At 34.3% G+C, this 18,599-nt stretch overlaps 1 protein-coding gene across 1 annotated transcript; it reads left to right on the forward strand.

The window, feature by feature from the left end:
- Window positions 1-830: 830 nt before the first annotated feature.
- On the forward strand, window positions 831-18,136 carry LOC142974470 (ras-related and estrogen-regulated growth inhibitor). The gene is made up of 7 exons (XM_076116816.1): window positions 831-1,084; window positions 6,266-6,434; window positions 6,640-6,776; window positions 7,002-7,160; window positions 9,004-9,156; window positions 13,781-13,937; window positions 15,917-18,136. Exons 2-7 carry the CDS (start codon window positions 6,308-6,310, stop codon window positions 16,156-16,158), a joined length of 975 nt encoding a protein of 324 aa, XP_075972931.1. The 5' UTR covers window positions 831-1,084; window positions 6,266-6,307; the 3' UTR covers window positions 16,159-18,136.
- The last annotated feature ends 463 nt before the right edge of the window (window positions 18,137-18,599 follow it).

The following is an 18,599-nucleotide window of genomic DNA, read 5'->3' on the forward strand; positions in this document are numbered from 1 at the left end:
ATCTTTAAAGATGCTATAAATCTCGTAGCATTCACGATTAAAGTCTATGGTTTATTTAAATAACGATAGCAGTATGAACAGATTATTATTGTAAAAAGTCTGTTACTTTATGATTATGACTGTGGGTTCATTCATCAATAATTTTTATTACAGCTACCTAAGTTTTATAAATAACGTTCATAACTGAAACTCAAATATGCTAGACTAGTTAATATTTATTTTTATAACATATAATACAAAATATTATACTACATGCGTTGTTACTGGCCTCAAAGAGTAATCCCTTGTTCCTATTGTTGGTTGACGATTAGGCTTTAGCAGTGACTGGTTTACATGGTATCTACCTGCCTGTAAACTGCTACGGATTTTTTCATAATTTTACACTTTCATCGTTAATTTGTTTTAAGTACGTTGGTTTTCTGCTAGCATCTCATTCATGCTTGATGACGTCACAGTTTTAATTACAAAAGGTAAAATAACATCTTCGCAAATAGAAGCTAGCCTAAATAAATTAAAATTATAGTTAGTCGATGTTGAGAGAACTTAATCTCTTCACGTACATTAGTTAATCTTTCACATTTTCCGTAATCTGGAAAAGCAATCAGGTTTAACCTAAATATCGTTTAAGCTCGCTCAACTTGGCAATTAACGTTTTGACCTAATTTTTGACCGTGTACTAATAAGATCGAAACAGGAATAGGAATAAATTATGTTAAAATTTAGTACTTATATCATTCTATATACTGTACTGTTGTACGGTTTACGCAGCAGCCCTCAAGTCTCGAGGCGAGGGAGGCAACGACAACAATAGTAGAGTCATTCGTACAGAGACCACGCGCGGCCGCGGTCGTGTTTTCCGCGTCTCGACGACTTCGCTCGCGCTATCATTTTCCAATTTATAACTAGGAAACGCATACTTTATCCTTCAACACTGATGTTATTCAGAACATAAATTCTTTCATAATATCCACATAAAAAGTACCTGTCATATTTTATACTCGCATATTAAATGTATTTTTAACTTTTGGTTCAAGTGCTTACTACGTTTGAGTGAAATGCCTGAAATACTTTGATTGATGGTAAAGTAAGTATTTTGCATGTGAAACCTTATATATAGACATTTTATTGCCCTAGTGTTAATTGTCGTGTAATTTAGAGAGACGCTGTTTCTAAACAATTGTGATGAAAAGTGGTTAACCGCTTTTGTTCTTGTTTATAATTGTACAATATTAATTAGGCAACATAAACATTGTAGACATTAAACGACAACCCTTTAAAAACAGACAATTTGTGTCTCTATTTCTACGTAAAATACAGCGACCTAATTGCACCTTATCTCGTCTATTTTGCTTTTTTGTTTCGACGCGAGGGCGTTTATTGTTTTCCGATGTTTCAAACCCTTCACATGGTTCATGGCTTGGAAGACCGTTAGATAAGCCTTAACCCCAGTTTACAGAAAAATTGCATATAATATTGTAATGTAAAATGTATCTACTTATTACGTATTGTACTACTAGCGTTACATTCGCTAAATTATTTCCAATAAATTAATTCACGATCTTCTTCGGTCAATCTACAATAGTCATAATAAAACGAAAAAGTTTGTTAATCTCGTATCTATGTGATAGGTTTCTACTTTTTTACTGGTAAAACGAAATTGAAGCGATTAGCAAACATCGTTTTGGGTCAATTCAAATCTCGTAAATCAATTTTGGTCGGCTACTTCCTCTGAATTTTATGGGATGGAAATTTTATTTTCTAGATTTACAACTTCCCGTCCGCTTACATCTGCGTTACTCGAAGATTTCGTATTTTTTCAATGGGTTTATATACATTGTTTCTGTTATACCTACCGTGTACCCTATATATACCATAAAATGTATTGTCATACATACCATATACTTCAAGGATTTTCATTTCAGAAACTTGTTAAATAAACAGAATTCTTCACTTCGCTCGTGACGAGGAATAGAATATTATATTAAGGTTTTTCTCCTCCAGGTTTCAGTCATCCTACCTAAAACTAAGTTTAATCTCGCAAAAAACATTGTATCTCCTATGAGGATAAGTAAAGTACTTACAACGAGTATTTTAAGAATTCATTCATTATTAAATTTTGTTTACGCAAATATGTCATGATTAAAAATACAGGATTCCCAGTTGAGGTTCCTTCATAAAAAATTAAAATTAAGTAAAAGCTCGTTGTCGTGGTAAATATTTTAAATTACGTCGTGATGAGTAAATATTTGTTTAGTACTACGAATTACTAAGCAAGCTTATAATGATTGATGACATCAAATCTAATTGAAAAATGCCGTAAATAAGATAAAAGTAAAAAATAAGATAAAACATTATTTAAAAAAATATTCTATAATTTTTATTTCGTCTGAAACTTGTTACTAATTGTTATAGTACCTATTTGTGTTTATAACGTTCTATAAATTTTACTCTTTTGTATAAAACGAAAGGACAGATATCCGTAACGATACGAAAGGTCAGGTTAGATTTCCTAATTATTTTATTCAATTCAATTGATGCAAAGACTTCATTTAAATTGTGCTTGTATAATTTATTTTGAGATATGTCGACAGTAAGTAATGAAAAAACTTACTCTTTTGTTGGCTAAACTGTTCCATTTCTTACAAAATTCAGAGAAGGGCTGGTCAAATATAAAGTTATTTATAAATATCCGTCACAATGTTATTGACCGAATAATATTCGCGAAAGGTTAGTTAGAGGTGTAAAGAAAATGTTCCACAATCAGTTTACTGGTGGCGGTGTTTTTTCCCGGAATACTGAATGAATCAATCACAATCTTTCCGAAAGTTTGAACCGTTTCAGAAGTCTTCAGAAATAAAGAGACTTATGACAAATGTAGGTAGGTATTTGTCACTTGTTATACAACCTTAGGAATTCTTTAATTTGATACAACATGTAATTTAGACAGCGTTGTGGAGATACATATATAATGACGTTTTATCTAAATCAGTGGTTCACAACCTGTGGTCCGCGGACCACCAGTGGCCCGTGGAAGTCGAAATATAGTCCGCAAATGATTTAAATTTAAACATTTTCATGATGATTATAACACTTTATTTTTAATATATTTGCGAAGTGGTCCCTGCTAGCAAGAATAATATAAAAGTGGTCCCGGACTAAGAAAAGGTTGGGAACCCCTGATCTAAATATTTCCGTTTTATACTTTTGTATAAATGTAAGTAGGTGCTAATATGTTGGAAAATAATATAATTAAGCATACTTTAATTCAATCAATCACCACTTTTTGTATTACTTTGAATGATGCAGAGCTAGCTAGGTAAACCTTAGATTAATTATTTACTCAATTCCACTTTCTTTAACAACAAATTAAAATTGTTCTCTCTTATTAAATTTAACGAAGCGTAGTAGCTACGTGGGCGTACTTTATTTTGATTATTTACGTAAAGCGTATTTGCTTATACAATCAAAAGATTTCAATAGTGTTGTAACGTTGTAGAATTTATATAGAAAACGAGTGATACGTTTTAGCCTTGAATTTCATTTAAATCTGACGTACCTAGTTACCGGTATGTAGTTATGTAGGTACCTTAGTCCAAAATAGTTTCCAATTTCTAATCTACATTCATTATTGAAATAGGCAGTGTTCAATAGACCTATTTCCGTTCTCTAATGAATACTTAAAGGTATATTTGTATGCAAACACGTTTCCCAAGTTACTATCAGATTAACTAATTGACTAATATTGACATTTAATTTCAATAATCAAAATTGATTTGAAAGTTCTGTTTCAGTTGCCTTCACAATGATAGGTTTTCATTGATGTGGATATGTTTAAGTAATTATCTTATAAATATAGGTCTAAAAAAATAAAGTATTTAGTTTAATTAGAACCATTCTAATCACATTTGCTTTTCACGTACCTTACTTATTGTTATAGACTTTTCAGAAAGAGAGGCAGATGAAAAGCTGCAGGTCAACCGGCATAGAATACGCACGTTTATTCTTACATATAGAAGTTATTTAAAAGCACAATACTTTATCGGCTCTTGACAGGTATCATTTGATGAATGGTCAATTCAATACTCAATTAAGATAATGTTGATAAAACCGCCATGTGTTGACAATTGTCATATTTTGTTACCAAACACTTCATATTCTTTTGTTTTATTGTCATTTCATCGCTGGGTTTTTTTTTTTCTAACCTGGCTTCGGTCTCATTGGCCAATGTTTTTTTTTATATTTCACCTGAATTTTAAATACAGTTTTAGCAGCACTTTTTGTTAAACAATATTATGATTACCTTGAAGAGATGCGACAAAGTCGTCAGCAGCCGTTTTCACTTTAGTGATATTCGTAATTGAATACAATGTAAAGTTAGAACTCCGTGACGAGCGACCGACTGTTGACAACTCTACTATTCTGTTTATATCTACTCGTATATGAAATTAGTTTCAAACGCAGCGACGCTATATTGCATGTTCATGTTTATCTTGTAGGAGTTCAAACTATTCAACATTCAAAAGGCATTAATATGTATGTGAGTTTTATCGGTCGGGATTTTCTTTGAGCCTCAAAGCATAATAAAGCTCGTAATTTACTCCTACTCAATTTACAACATTCCCCGTTAGACTTACCTATGAAAATCGTATAAATACTTAAGTACCTTGCCAACTGGATTAAGGAATCGTAATAAGCTTAAGCATACGTAATTTATATCCACTTGGCAAAGCTATATAAATACGAAGAGATCATTTATCTACATACGCACCAGGAACAGGGTAAATCGCAAGAATTTGTTCTCATGTCAGTCCACAAAATACACTCACTTGTTACTATTACTACTATCTCAAGGGCCCTACGAAAACCATCAGCCTAGAGAACATAGAAATAAACTATGTTTTTTATACTAGGTATATCTATGTCCGTAAAAATACGTGATAACAAGGTAGGTAGAATGACAGATTTATAATGCCTCCTTGGGTGAGAAAATCCTGTAAAATATTTTATCAGAATAAAAAACGCGTGTTACATTTTCATTCTATTTTACATACTGCGCGTCAAAATAGGTACATGTATTCAAATGTAATTATTGTCCTTATTATCTTTACATTATTACAGTAACCTAAAACGACGTTCCGTTAAAAACATCTCTGTTTAAAGTAAAACCAACAACAGATCACAAAGAAAATATACGGTGCGTTTATATCTGAAATCAAATACATCGTTTCCGAATACTAAAGCTGATCGATGCACAGAGGTGATACATTAGTGGTCATAAAATAGGAATAACGACGCAACAAACGTATAAAAAATATTAGCAGGGAAGGAACTCGTATACATATAGCCGTGGCGAACGAGGCTGTTAACTTTTACGCAATAGCACTGCGGTTACACGCTACCACGAAGTATAAAACGTAAAGCTTTTGTTATTGACACTGAATGTGTTATCTTAATGTCATAATATCAAAGCATATCTGCCTCGGAAAGATATATGAAATCTATTTCGCTCCACGACTTTAGACACAGTTTAACCCTTTGCCGTTACAAGAAATAAGATTAGAAGAACAAAACTCGGCTTCATCGTGATGAAATATTTGACTTTTGTTTAAATTTAGGTGTATCAGTTATATTATTACCTAAGAAAGCTAACAACCATATATATTAATACACCTAATATCTAAAAGACATATAATCTAGCTATACTTCAATACATAAGTACCTACGCCATATTTTTATTCGCTTTCATGAAGTATTTAAACAAAACCATCCGGAATATACTCACAGTATCCTACACTAATAGCTGTAGAGCTATTTTTGGTCGTATCTGGGATAAAATAGATAGTAACGATAACGAGCCCTCACTTATTTCTTATAAATAGAGCACCTAAACAATGCCCCGGGGTGTAGTAACTGCGCTGCGGTTAAGGAATTATATCAGGGCTGGAGGCATCGCATCGATCTCGTTTATGATACCTACCTTCCAATATTGGTAACGATACTACGAACGAAACTGCTTCTATAAGTACACATTGCAGTGAAAACTTCAGACGTCAGTATTTAGGCACGGTATTGAGAGGGCTACTATTAGAAAAGTCTAAACCAAAACCAGTTAAATCTAATTGTAGTTCGATTAGTAGAGCAGAGCAATTATACAATACAATGCTGCAATGTTCCAATTTCCTAGCATAAATGCATACGAACTAATTTGGCGGAAGCAAGATTCAAGAAAATGTGCGAATTTCTGAGAAATACTAATATTTTACAGGTCTACCCGAGGACTGCACTCTTCGATGTTCGTAATAGTATTATGAGCAGTGTCGTGGCAATGAGCACCACCACGTCACCTAAGACCTCGCTGGCTAAGCTCGTACTCTATCCGAAACCTAAACCATTTAAAATTATGGTTCTAGGACAATCTGGAGTAGGAAAATCAGGTATGAAATAGCAAGGAACGCACCGTGAAGTAAGCTTGCTTTATAACAACAATACAGAACTAAAATATGTAACTGTGTATTGCTTTTTATTTCTGTGTAGCTTTCCACGATTTTCAAACAGTTTTTTAAGACGTAAAAGCGGCTCGCTTTCCCTGAATTTAATAATAACGCCTTTCTGTAAGTTTACCCTCATTAATTATTTCAGCTCTCGTTGTAAGATTCATTACCCGAAGATTCATCGGCGAATACGACCCCAACCTAGAAAAGATCTATGCATTCCAAACTGTCATTGATAACGAAATGGTGTATTTTGAAATATTGGATTCCGCTGGAGATTCTCATGTAAGTATATACCTACCTGTAATATTTTATATCATATATTACCGTAAACATAAGCGTTCATAAAAGTAATGAAATAATAATATTTAGACGTACTGTCTTAACATTTTCGTAAAGCTCATATCGGCAAACATTTTTTATCAAAAGACAAAAATCAACAATGCGATATTCATTTTGTTACAATTGAAAATAGACGGTGAATCATAAATTTATTTTTATTGCACTCAGGAAAGTGAATACGCGAATCTCGAGAGCAACATACGATGGGCAGAGGCGTTTATTTTAATGTATTCAGTCACGGACAAGTGTTCCTTCGACGAATGCCACCGGCTTAAATTCCTCATCAACTACAACAAGAGAAGACGTCGACTGGCTTCCTCCATGAGGGTTAGTCATCTGTTCTTAGAAGTACATTATACGATTTTACAGAATTAAATTGTGACGATCGCATCTGGTGAACACTTTCAACTGCCGCCTGTTAGTGTCTTCTGTATCATATAATGGGTACTATTTATATGCCTAAGAATTTTCCAATTAAGTTCGGAGTTTTCCAATCAGCTGTAATGTTACTTTTTATGTCTTTAAGGAACCGCGTTGAATAGTCGATCAATTTTAGCATCGTACTTTAGGTGACAGAGGTTGGTATCGGTAATGTACTCTAAATCAACTGCTGTCGGATATAGTAGAGACTGTAGAGCCTGAGTAATATGCCTTACCTTTTATAAGAGTTTTTGTTGGATCTCTGTTTTAGGAGATTGGTTTGTATATAACTGAAAATTGCATTAACTTACACGGTTCGAAAAAATGGTTCTGAAAAGCGAAGAGGATAAATATTACAAAAATACGCTTTCACGTTTAAACTTATCCTATTGTCGTTAATAAGGCTTTTGAATTACGTAAAGAGGTTGAGTGATCTTGTTTTAGATTTTTCCTTGTTTGTTGAAAAAACATTTTGTTTAATCTGATGCAAATTTCCTTCAAGTAGGTAACATTTATTATTTAATAGCCGGATGTGAGTTGAAGAGTAGGTACTCTGCCATTGAGTGCTTTAGTGGTAAATTCAGATTAGGCTAAAATGTGATGGATCGATTGAAGCGAGACACACAGACACAAGTAGTGAAGCGCAACAGCCGGTTGCCTGACAACAGTGACACCACACAGAGGTCATGACTTATGACTTATGATACGACCTCGTTGAACTGTTGTCACTTGTAACTCGACTACCAACAAATACAACACAGATTAGACCAAAAGGTTAACGAACACTCGTAACCCATACAGCCCCATTATTTAAAAAAATCTACTCAAAGAAAAAAAGGGACAATCAGGCGGAGATAAAAAAATAGTCTTTAGAAGAAAGCGCGCTTTAATAATTGCAACAGGAATAAAGAGTTTCATTAAAGCTTCTTATTGTTTATATTAAGATACCAGCAGTGCGACAAACGTAAAGGTGAAGAAATCGGTCTTCACGATTTCTTTTACACGAGATATTTGAAATTCTATAAGTTTTCGCTAGTCACGGCGCAATCTTGTATAAAGTTTAAGCAAGCGGATCGACTTGCTAAACTTTTAAGTATCATTTTACAATACTTACGGCGAAGAAAGGGTATAAAACTCTGCCGGGTAATAAAATTTAATCTCTTTAAACTTTTGAACTGATGACACCCTCATCAAACTTAAGGAAGAGTTTTTACTGAGGTATAAACATACCATTAGGATTGACATCATCAATCATATTACACTTGTTGTTCTTCAGTATCGAGAATATCTCAGTAGTCTCACTCTTATTTCATAAAATATTTAATAAAAAAATATCAGTAGGAAACCTATAAAATAATCAATACACATAGGGGAAGAAGTACACAAAAGAAAAACATCAAAAATAAGATAACGAGTTACATGGAACAATATCCGTGAAAGGAACTCGGGGGTAAGTTAGCGTGGGTGACAGATAGAGTGCGAAAACTGATAAAGTAGGTGCCGCCTAACAACTTGAACAACACACACAAAATTGGATCCTCAAAATGAACGATTTTTAGGCCGATTGGAAAGACTTTCTGGGTGCGTTAGCAAGACTTAGAGTAGTAACGCTTCGCCCGATTGTTATAACGGTCAAGCGTGGGTCTTCTGCGCTGCGTCTAATTTTTAAAACACCTGCTTGTGTTCAAATATTTTGGCGTCATCTATAATACTTATTATGCTCAAATAACACAAAAGTGTTGTTCTACAGGACAGTGCAATAGAGACACCAGTCGTAATGGTGGGCAACAAGGTGGACCAAGCTGGAGATCGCATGGTCACCACTGAAGAAGGCCAACGACGCAGCAAGGAAATAGGCTGCGTCTGCTTTCACGAGATCTCAGTCAGAGAAAGTATTGATCAGGTAAGTACCGGCTCACCGATAAAAGTACAAATAATGTACTTAGTATTAAGTGTCTGCCATTAGCTGTGCCTGTAAAATAATCTGTTCTCGAAATATATTTGCTTTTAATGTGTACAACCTATTAATAAAGTGTTTTGCCAACATTATTGAGCCAGCTAAACTTCTTATTTAACTAGGTTCTCACTTTGTTCAATATTTATAGAGGTTTAATTAAGCTGTATTAGCAAACCCCAGACAATTCCATTCAATGATAAGTAAAGTGTAAAGCTCACTTGCTATTATTAGAGTGAGCTTGTAAAGTAACATAACGTACTTATATCCATCCATACCTACATGGCTTTCTATGTGATAGAAGCTTAAATAATATGTATGTTATAATGTTAAAAAATACTACGTTTATGGATGTAATCAATATATCCATCAATTAATGAATCCATGTAAAATTGGAACTTTGCTCATTAACGTTCATAACTAGTGCAGAGGAATGCGGAAAAATACTTCAACTTTTTAATAAGGCTATTTCAGCGTCATACAATTACAAAGAGGAATCGAGGCGCGTGCATATTGAACATTTTAAATTATAGACCCACCGCCGTGCATACTTTTGCTTGATGTGTTATGTTTTTTATGCCTTCATCATGCAGGATAAGAGCTAGCTGTAAAAGCTCAAATTTATTTATAACTGTAGCAATTGCTACAGTTATAAATAAATTTATTTATAACTGTAGCAATTGCTACAGTTATAAATAAATTTGAGCTTAAAAAGATATATTTATATATTTTTTCAAATAGCAAGGGCTCTTTCATCTACTTTGTACATCCAGTCGATCCAAAATTGTAAATCAAAAAAATAAAGTCTTATGCTCGCTACGCTGAAATTAAATCGTAAATTTCACTTTTGGCACTAATGTGCAAAACAGTATAATGCCAAAAAAACTGGTCAATGGTAGAACGCGGAACTCGAACCCCTTAAACAATAATGACGTAATATTTCACAACAAACAACCCGAAAAGCAATTATGCGAGAAAAGTTATGAATCTGGTTGATTGCACGGGGCATCAAATTAGTAAATGTAATAAATATGTGTGTATCTAAACTAACTACTGCGAAGTCACTACCCACTTACTCTTTCCCTTCATATTAGGAAATTAAAGAATACATAATATAAGTACTAAACTGTCCTTACAATCTCCCCCATTGTTAAAAAAGCAATATACTAAAGCACTTAAAGTCACGTAAAACATTACTCGTTAACATTCATACGACAACTTTTCTCATAGATGCTCATGCAATGTATGTAAAGTAAATAAACAAACTCATTTTTAAAGTCAACTGCACTGCAATATGCGAGATTTCGCTTTGAATAACAAGTGGAAATCTTTCACAACAAAGTATTCACTTGCTGCGAGGGTTTTCAACGCTCCCACATTCTTTTCCCCAACGTTTCACCGTAATAAGAAGCCTTTAAAGTATCTCTGAGAAACGTAGGTATCTTTTAATCTCAGATATGAAATTTCTAACGGCTACAAACATGAAAAAATAATTACGACATGTGATGATAAAACGATAACATGAGATAAAGAAGAAGAAAAACTTAAGATTAAATTAAAGGATTTATTGAATTCAATGTTCGATTAACCTGTTAACTATATCATTTTTGGATTAATTAAGAATAACAAGATGCCTTGTGCCCTATCTTTTTAAACCGTAGCAAATTTAAACGAAAATGTATTCTGAACTTTATTAAAGTTGCTACCTGTTCACGGAATCACTGGCGACTAAATAGAGAATTCTGGGGAAAATGCGGAGCAAACTTAACTACCGGAAACAAGTGGCCTTTTAAAAAGGCACCCCAAAGACATTAAAAGTTGAATTTAAAGTCCTACTTAAATGCAAATGAAGTCGAAGTAACAGCGTATTGAGACAATTAATGAAAGGAGTTCCACAATCTCTTTAATAGTTTTTTCCTATTACTGGAAAATGTAGTTCGGTATCTACGTATTTAAGTTCAATATTCTATCACGGAACAACATAGGGTTGTAACTGAATTGAGACGACGCAGATTATCAAGTAATTTGCGTGGCAACCGAGCGTATCTATAGAATAATTTAACTTTGCAATCCTAACCCAATTTAAACGTTCCTCTGTTGGTGACATGTTCGATTTATTGTGAGCGAGTCAAGCAATTGATCTGTATAGCTATAGTGTTTCTAAAGATACCACCACCATTGACACCGTTTTAAATATCCTTATTTTAAATTCACGTTAAACTACATGATTTATTTCCTTTGAGATTTTCTCCAAAATCTTACATCCTTATAACAATGTGAAGTAAGCAAAATGGAAATATTTCTCAAAAAACTATAATACCAAAAAATATCAATATCTGTTAAAAAATAAATTGGATATTTTTGTGTTTGTGTAGATATTAGTAAATGTGACATATTCATTATTCATGTTATTTGATTCAAAAGTAAGCTACTATGTCAAGGATCTACCCATCCTCTGAAAGAAAGACTGCACCCAACACACAGGGCGTAGGTATTACGTAAGAACGTGAGTAAGTAGTAAGCTTGGGCTTTGAACTACAAAGTAAGAGCGACATCGATCGATTGTAGTTTAGAATTGGATTAGATAAACAGGACTACTTGTCACACATAATGTACTACGAATGTACTATATATTTACTATAAATGTTTCTCCTAAAATGGATATAGTAATGTAGCTTTATATTTACTAAATACAAAGTCCTCAAACCGCAGTTAGCCATCGTGGTGGACTTAAGGCCTAACCCCTCCCTTATTACGGAAGGAGACCCTTGCCCAGAAGTGGAACTTAATGGGTTAAATTTATTTTTATTTAATATAAGTAAATGGCCCGTAGACTAAATTGAAATCTATTAAATGGTTCTAGATATTCCTTTCTTCGTTCGTTACAAGTTTATTGCTCTAAGTGACAATTAATATGCATACCTATATCTGTCCCGTCTGTCCATATCTGTCCATAATACCGGATCATATTTCGATATATTTTCAAACAAATAAACACAAACATTTTTTGTTGTGTAACGCATTACTTACTTCAGACGTATGTATATCGTAAATTATATTATCTAAAAATACACTGAAGTAGCTCTCTCTTTACATAATGTATGTATTTGTAGGTTTATACACTTACCCTTTTCTTTTATCTCGTATTGTTGTATTTTGTTACATAATAAATGTAGTGGTATGTATGAAATGTACGTTTTAACAATGACATCACGAAGCTCGGTAGATTTTCAACCTTGGTTGTGTCATAAAGAGATAAGCCGTAAAAACGGAAAACCCGTGGCCACGGAAATAGGTTCACTTGTACCTACACCACGCTATTTCAGCACTATAGGGTGACAGAGGTTCACTTCCTGACCGTAGAAATAAAATGGGTTTCTTATCACATTTATAAAGTTTTGAGTTTACACTGGAATAGTTATGCGAAATCACTTCGTGGCACTGTTTAATATTATGTCATTTCAAAATTTTATTTTAAATTAATTTATAAATATCACAAACTGGGCGGGACAGCCCCACAGGAATATCTATCGCGCACTAGATCGGATTTCACGAGAAATTTTTACATCAAATATTGTTTAAAATAATATAATCAATTAGACAGCTCATATAGCTGTAGACTCTTGATATCTCTATTGATTCTTGTATAGCTGCTTATTTATACTATGGTAGCAAAAAAATCTAGATCCTAATTATCCGATTACTTTTCGCAAGAAATAGAAAAGCTTATCTCGTTCTGATTCACCTCATACTATGACGTCATTTGGTTAAATTTGTTGTGTAACTTATGTCCTCAAGTAAGTGTTTCAAAATATTATAGGTACTTTATGGTAATGACTAAATAAATATTTTAATTTTCTTAAAACACCCTCCATTGTATTGTTTTACCAATTTTAACGGACCCAAAGTTTCATACATTAAGTATACCATTTTCCTCTTGCACTTTGGCCGCATTCCTTTGAAGGTTGTACAAAACGCCAATAAAATGCTCTAACGCCCACTCTACAATTTTAACTTCGTATTCGCAGCCTTTGATATATTATTTTGTGTACTCAAGAGCCAGTTAAGAGGAGAGTCTCTGAATAGTACAGTCCTCTTTTAATGTACCGTTGAAACTCGAAACAGTTATGAATTGAAGCAATTAAACTAAAAACGTAACTTTGTATTCGCAGTTCTAAAAATGGAATGATTGGTACTTGTTAAATGACTCTGTTCTATTGCAATGGCTGAAATATTGATTCTTTTCAACGATGGTATATAGTGGTTCTTATTGATAAGTATTAAAATATATTATTTTTATCTAGCCTTTTTCTGTGTCCCACTGCTGAGCAAAGGCCTCTCCCCTACCCTTCCAGTCCCCTCGGTCGCTTGCTACGTCCGGCCAACCGTCCAGGAACGCGTCCAAGTCGTCCCGCCATCTCCGTTTCGGCCTTCCCCGTTGCGGCTGACCATGTTGTGGCACCCACTTCGTAGCTACTTAGCCCATCTCTCAGGGTGCAACCGGTGAACATGTCCGACCCAATTCCACTTTAGCCATTTAAATATAAGTTAATGAAATGTTTGTGTATTTTAGGTATGGGGTGTGTTCAGAGATGCTCGTCGGTTCTGGCGGGTCAGCAACAAATGGTCGAGGCGCGACGGTGACCGGCACCCGGCGGCGCTGGGCCGGCCGCTGGCACGCGCTGCGTCCGACTCCACACCAGAAACCACCACTACTGCTCCCCCGTTTTGTAAGTTTACACCACCTACCATTATTTGTATAAGCCGTAAGCATGACGATATGCATGACGTTTTAGAGACTAACGCTGAGTATGGAAACACATTTTTGCTGAGTAAGTAACATGTGGATTTAGGTGCTCTTCAACCTCTGTTTAGGGAAGGGTATAAGTTAATAAGTAAGGGTCGTACTACTTACTGATGTATTTGCAATTAATCTTAATACCTACCTAATTCTGTATAGCTGATTCTATGGTTCTAGCTAGGAATATTCGCGACCGATCACGGACTCCCCCAGCTTTAATAAACTTATTTGCATTCTGCCTGCTGGCACAAGTGACATTGCTGGAACGCGGAAAATCTCTGCAAACCTTAATATAAGGCTCCGAAAAATAGCTTTTGGGCCTTTAAAGCCCGACTGTTTGGAATAAATGTTCAGTAAAAGACATTTACCCTAATCGTCACTGTTGAAAGCCGGGTTGATTTGAAAGCTTTGGCTTACAGTAATCGGCGGCAATTTTCAGTTGCGTAGGTTAACGTTACTTACTTATTTAGGTAATGGAATTTTTACCGCACGTCTCGATATACCCACACTTTTCCATCTAATCCTAAAATATTTTCTTCTTATATTTAAAAAAGAATTTGGTTTTAATAAAATTCTTTACAAAAGCTACACAAATGTTATCCTTAGATAAGGTTCTATAATTATTTTTTAAAAGCTACGTTCTCATATTATGGAAATACGTACTTACGTATGACTTGCGAAAACTTTCTAGGGATTCATTATTCCGGTCATAATGATGCGTACGATTTGTGGAAGCGTTATGCGGGTTCTATGGGGCCCCTGGGAATTCCAGGTAGACCCTGACCGGACAATAAACACCTGAGAATAATTTGGGTCTCACAGTCCAACCCTAACACACGACGTCGCGGTCGTGAACTAAACGAAATATTAGGGGACTTTGCAAATTGTGCTTTTACTACCTAAGAAAATACAAAGTTATATGCCTATTCTTCTTTAAAAGTTGAAAATGAGGATATCCAGTTCAGTAAAAGTATTACTCTGAATAGACCTTACCATACGTTTGAAAGTTTAATGTGAAGGTTCATACTCAACCAAAACTTTTTCCCAAACATTTCATTCGTGATTGCGTTTAACGAACCAACCTTTCAACATTTTTGTCTTTAAATCGTATTCGTTTAACTCACACAATTTACCTAATATTAACTTCAAAAGAAATTTAATTTGTTGTAGATTCATAATTAAAACCTCAGTATCGTTATAACAATACGGCTGAATTTGACGCGAAATGTTACGGCTCTACCTCTCCTTTCTCATAATTATATTCACTCACACAGGAACAGATGTTGCCAAGCAGTCAAAAATACGCAATCGTCATGGGACACGTCATTTCTTTTCAAGCTTTCTCGAACTCTACGCTAACGAACCTTTTATACGACAGCGAATATTCCCAGAATTATACGTACCAATACATTTTCAATAAAGAATTTTAAGTACCTTTCCATCTGACATGCTTTGTAATGCGATTGAAATTTGATTTGTTTGCTTATTCGGAATTATATCTAAGAGTGATATTTAGGAACAAAGACACGTAAAATTTATATAATATTTACAAAAGCATGATTTGATTAATTCAGCAGTGATAGCCGAGTGGTTCAAGTTGCGTCTCCCACGCAAGTGGTCGAGGTTTCGTACTTGCGGCAACACACTATTGACTTGTCGAAGATATAATTATGTGGATTAGAAAAAATAAATCACTTGTTTTAACGCTGAAGGAAGACGTCTTGATGCAACCTTGCATGCCTGAGAGTTCTTTAGAACAGTTCTTGAAGGTATACAAAGTCCCCAACCCGCACTTGGTCAGCGTGGTGGACTCTAGGCCTAACTCCTCCCTCATTACGGAAGAGACCTTTTCCCAGCAGTGGGACATTAATTTAAATTTATAATTTTTTTATGTTTAATTGTTTCCAGGTCGTCGGTGGACGGAGATGGAGCTGGATGAAGAAGACGAGGTGTGCGTTGGTCGCAGCGACTCCACGTCTTCGTCAGGCCGGTCAGAATGTGGGGACGAGTTCCGAGCTCGTGCCAGTACTGACTCCAGGCTTCCACCACGGCCGGCAAGACCTCGACACCCGCTACCAACACGACCGTTCCCTCTACCAGTTAGAAGAATGAGCGTCGCCATGAGAGGGAACAACGCGAGCACATATTGATTATAAAATATTCTTAAATGTTTATTACAATAAGCTTTATTCAAATCAAATAGTCAATATATTCATAGAAAAAGAACTGTATTATAATAAAAGTAGCGCGGGTGATTTCAATTGTTCTTAGATGTCTGGTTTCAGTTCACGAAAAGCCTGATTAATATTTTAGTTCGCTACCTCTTCTCAGGCTTCATGTTTAACCAACGTCTTCGTTATTGTAAGAATATAATAAGTGCTGGCCTGTTTGGGATATATATTGTATTCCTCCCTAATCCTACTATATACTTATCAGTGAATGAAATAGACAGTTATTTTTGTAGAAATTGTAGGAAAAATGTACGGGTTTTCAAATGTATGGGTTTGAGATACACATAGCGAATTTAAATACTTATTAACAATATAATGGTTCTCATTATATTTACTGCTCGATTGCTAGAAAACAAATAAAACCAAACCTGTAAACTAAAAAAAAATGAGACTAGCTATGTAAGTCGTGTTCAACGAGATATATGTAGGTACTTAAGAGTCATACTCCAATTTGCTTCATATGGCTCCTTCTCGACCTCCTGGCGATTTCTAATATTCTCTTTAGTAGAACAAATCGGCTGTGAAACAAATATTTTGCAACTCTTGTAAGCCATGCTTAATAAAATGATTGTATTAAATGTTATAAAAAGTAGAAGAAAATTTGAAATTAGGAATTGTTATTACCATAAGCCTAAAAAATTTAATCTTCAAATATTTTTGTTCTATGGGAAAAAAGGAAGCATTAGCCTTAGACAGATAAAATGTGTATGGGTTAATATATAGATACGTAATTGGCAAGTACATAATAATATAATACGTTTGTATCGTTGATGATATTGTTCTTATAAAAAAACTCTAAATCTGAATCTAAAAACTAACAATACATATTTTTTTCAGTATTTCATATTTTAGCCGTAAACTCTGCGAAATATTGGTTGTTGCAAAAAATGTTACGGGACATTTATCAAGTAATACGACTAGTTTTGATTAAATACCCCAAAAAACTCTATTGAAAAATGTCAAGTCTAACCCTAAGCAATTAATTTAATGAATGTAAATATTAGAAAGTAAAATTGCTTGAAACTTTTTGTCTGGATGTTAATTCTACCAACATTACAATTTAGTTACTTAAAAAAAAATGTAAAACACAAATAAAAGGCAAAGAGCTCCTTGCAGCGGCAAAACAATTTACGTTTTCAACCGTTGAATACCTAAAAATCGACGTCTGAAACAGTATCTAGATTTATGAAAGGCAGTATTATTTGAGTCATTCATCTCTTTGTCTAGTCTACCACAGTCACTCTACTTCTACCGTTACATGTCTTAGGAAGCAGAAACTTCAAAGGCTTGAAAAAATTCAACTTGTCAAAAAGAAACTGAGGGGTTTAAGGACTTTCATTAATTAATTTCACGAGATTGGTGTACAATCAACACATACAGCTGTAGGAAATTAACCATTTAGACGTGTGGATAACTATTCTTAATTGACCATAGCAAAATTTTAATAGTGCGTACTTATGTAAGTACACAACACTCACTATAGATAGAGATATGAAATGTATGTTGATGTTTAAGATTCCTATTAATAAGTTTATGTACCTGATTATGTCAATATCAAATACAATATTATATGAACGCATTTATACATTTTCTTTCCATCCTAAATATTCCACACTACTCTTTTATTTTCACTGAACTCATACCAGCTTTGAGCGCGCACTCCCCTTCCTTGTCAAATTATTTCTCTGGGAATTCCAAATATGCCGTAATTGTCTCCCCTTGTGTTTGATTTCGTTTAAACTATGTACCTACTGTGTAAACGAGTATGTACTGAATGTCTCGAATGGTATTATCATATTATTTATATGCTCCTTTTCTAGTTAAAGAAATCCTCGTGTTCTCATCCGATTTTTTTTCATTAGAGGCTTAACTAAACAAGACATCGCGTGTCCATTTAACAAACTCTTAAATTAAGAAATGGTGTCTTTCAGTGACAATATGACCCTCTGATATCCTTTGTTTGTTGAACCGTGCGACCAGTGATTCGAGGTTATAATTGGGTCAAATAAATTGATAAATAAATGACCCACTAAATATGATCCATCAGTTCCCTTATAGAATATTATTATTCTGTTTACTCAATTTTATTAATATGATCCATTTGTACTTCAAAGACATTCATATGAAAGAGAAACATTAAGTAAATGAAGTTATGCTGACCGAATACTTAATAACGGACATACTCAGACACCTCTTCAGGAAAATTACTGATTTAATTAAGGTCAAAATGATACACTGCGTGCAGAGATTATAGCTTTAATCACATTACCTATCTATCGGTATTTGATTTGTTTACGATTTCACATGAAAGCAGAAGCTCTCCCTGACCCGTGCTCCCCTCGAGACAAGATTAGAGATCG

Source organism: Anticarsia gemmatalis, chromosome 7 (genome assembly GCF_050436995.1).
Source record: "Anticarsia gemmatalis isolate Benzon Research Colony breed Stoneville strain chromosome 7, ilAntGemm2 primary, whole genome shotgun sequence".
NCBI lineage: Eukaryota > Metazoa > Arthropoda > Insecta > Lepidoptera > Erebidae > Anticarsia > Anticarsia gemmatalis.

What these genes read in the sequence shown, in the direction of transcription:
- LOC142974470 (XM_076116816.1), top strand. Translation starts at nt 6,308, where the DNA reads ATGAGCAGTGTCGTGGCAATGAGCACCACCACGTCACCTAAGACCTCG. An exon ending in ATCTGGAGTAGGAAAATCAG is followed by an intron (nt 6,435 to 6,639) that starts GTATGAAATAGC and finishes TAATTATTTCAG; the next exon opens with CTCTCGTTGTAAGATTCATT. An exon ending in CACTACTGCTCCCCCGTTTT is followed by an intron (nt 13,938 to 15,916) that starts GTAAGTTTACAC and finishes AATTGTTTCCAG; the next exon opens with GTCGTCGGTGGACGGAGATG.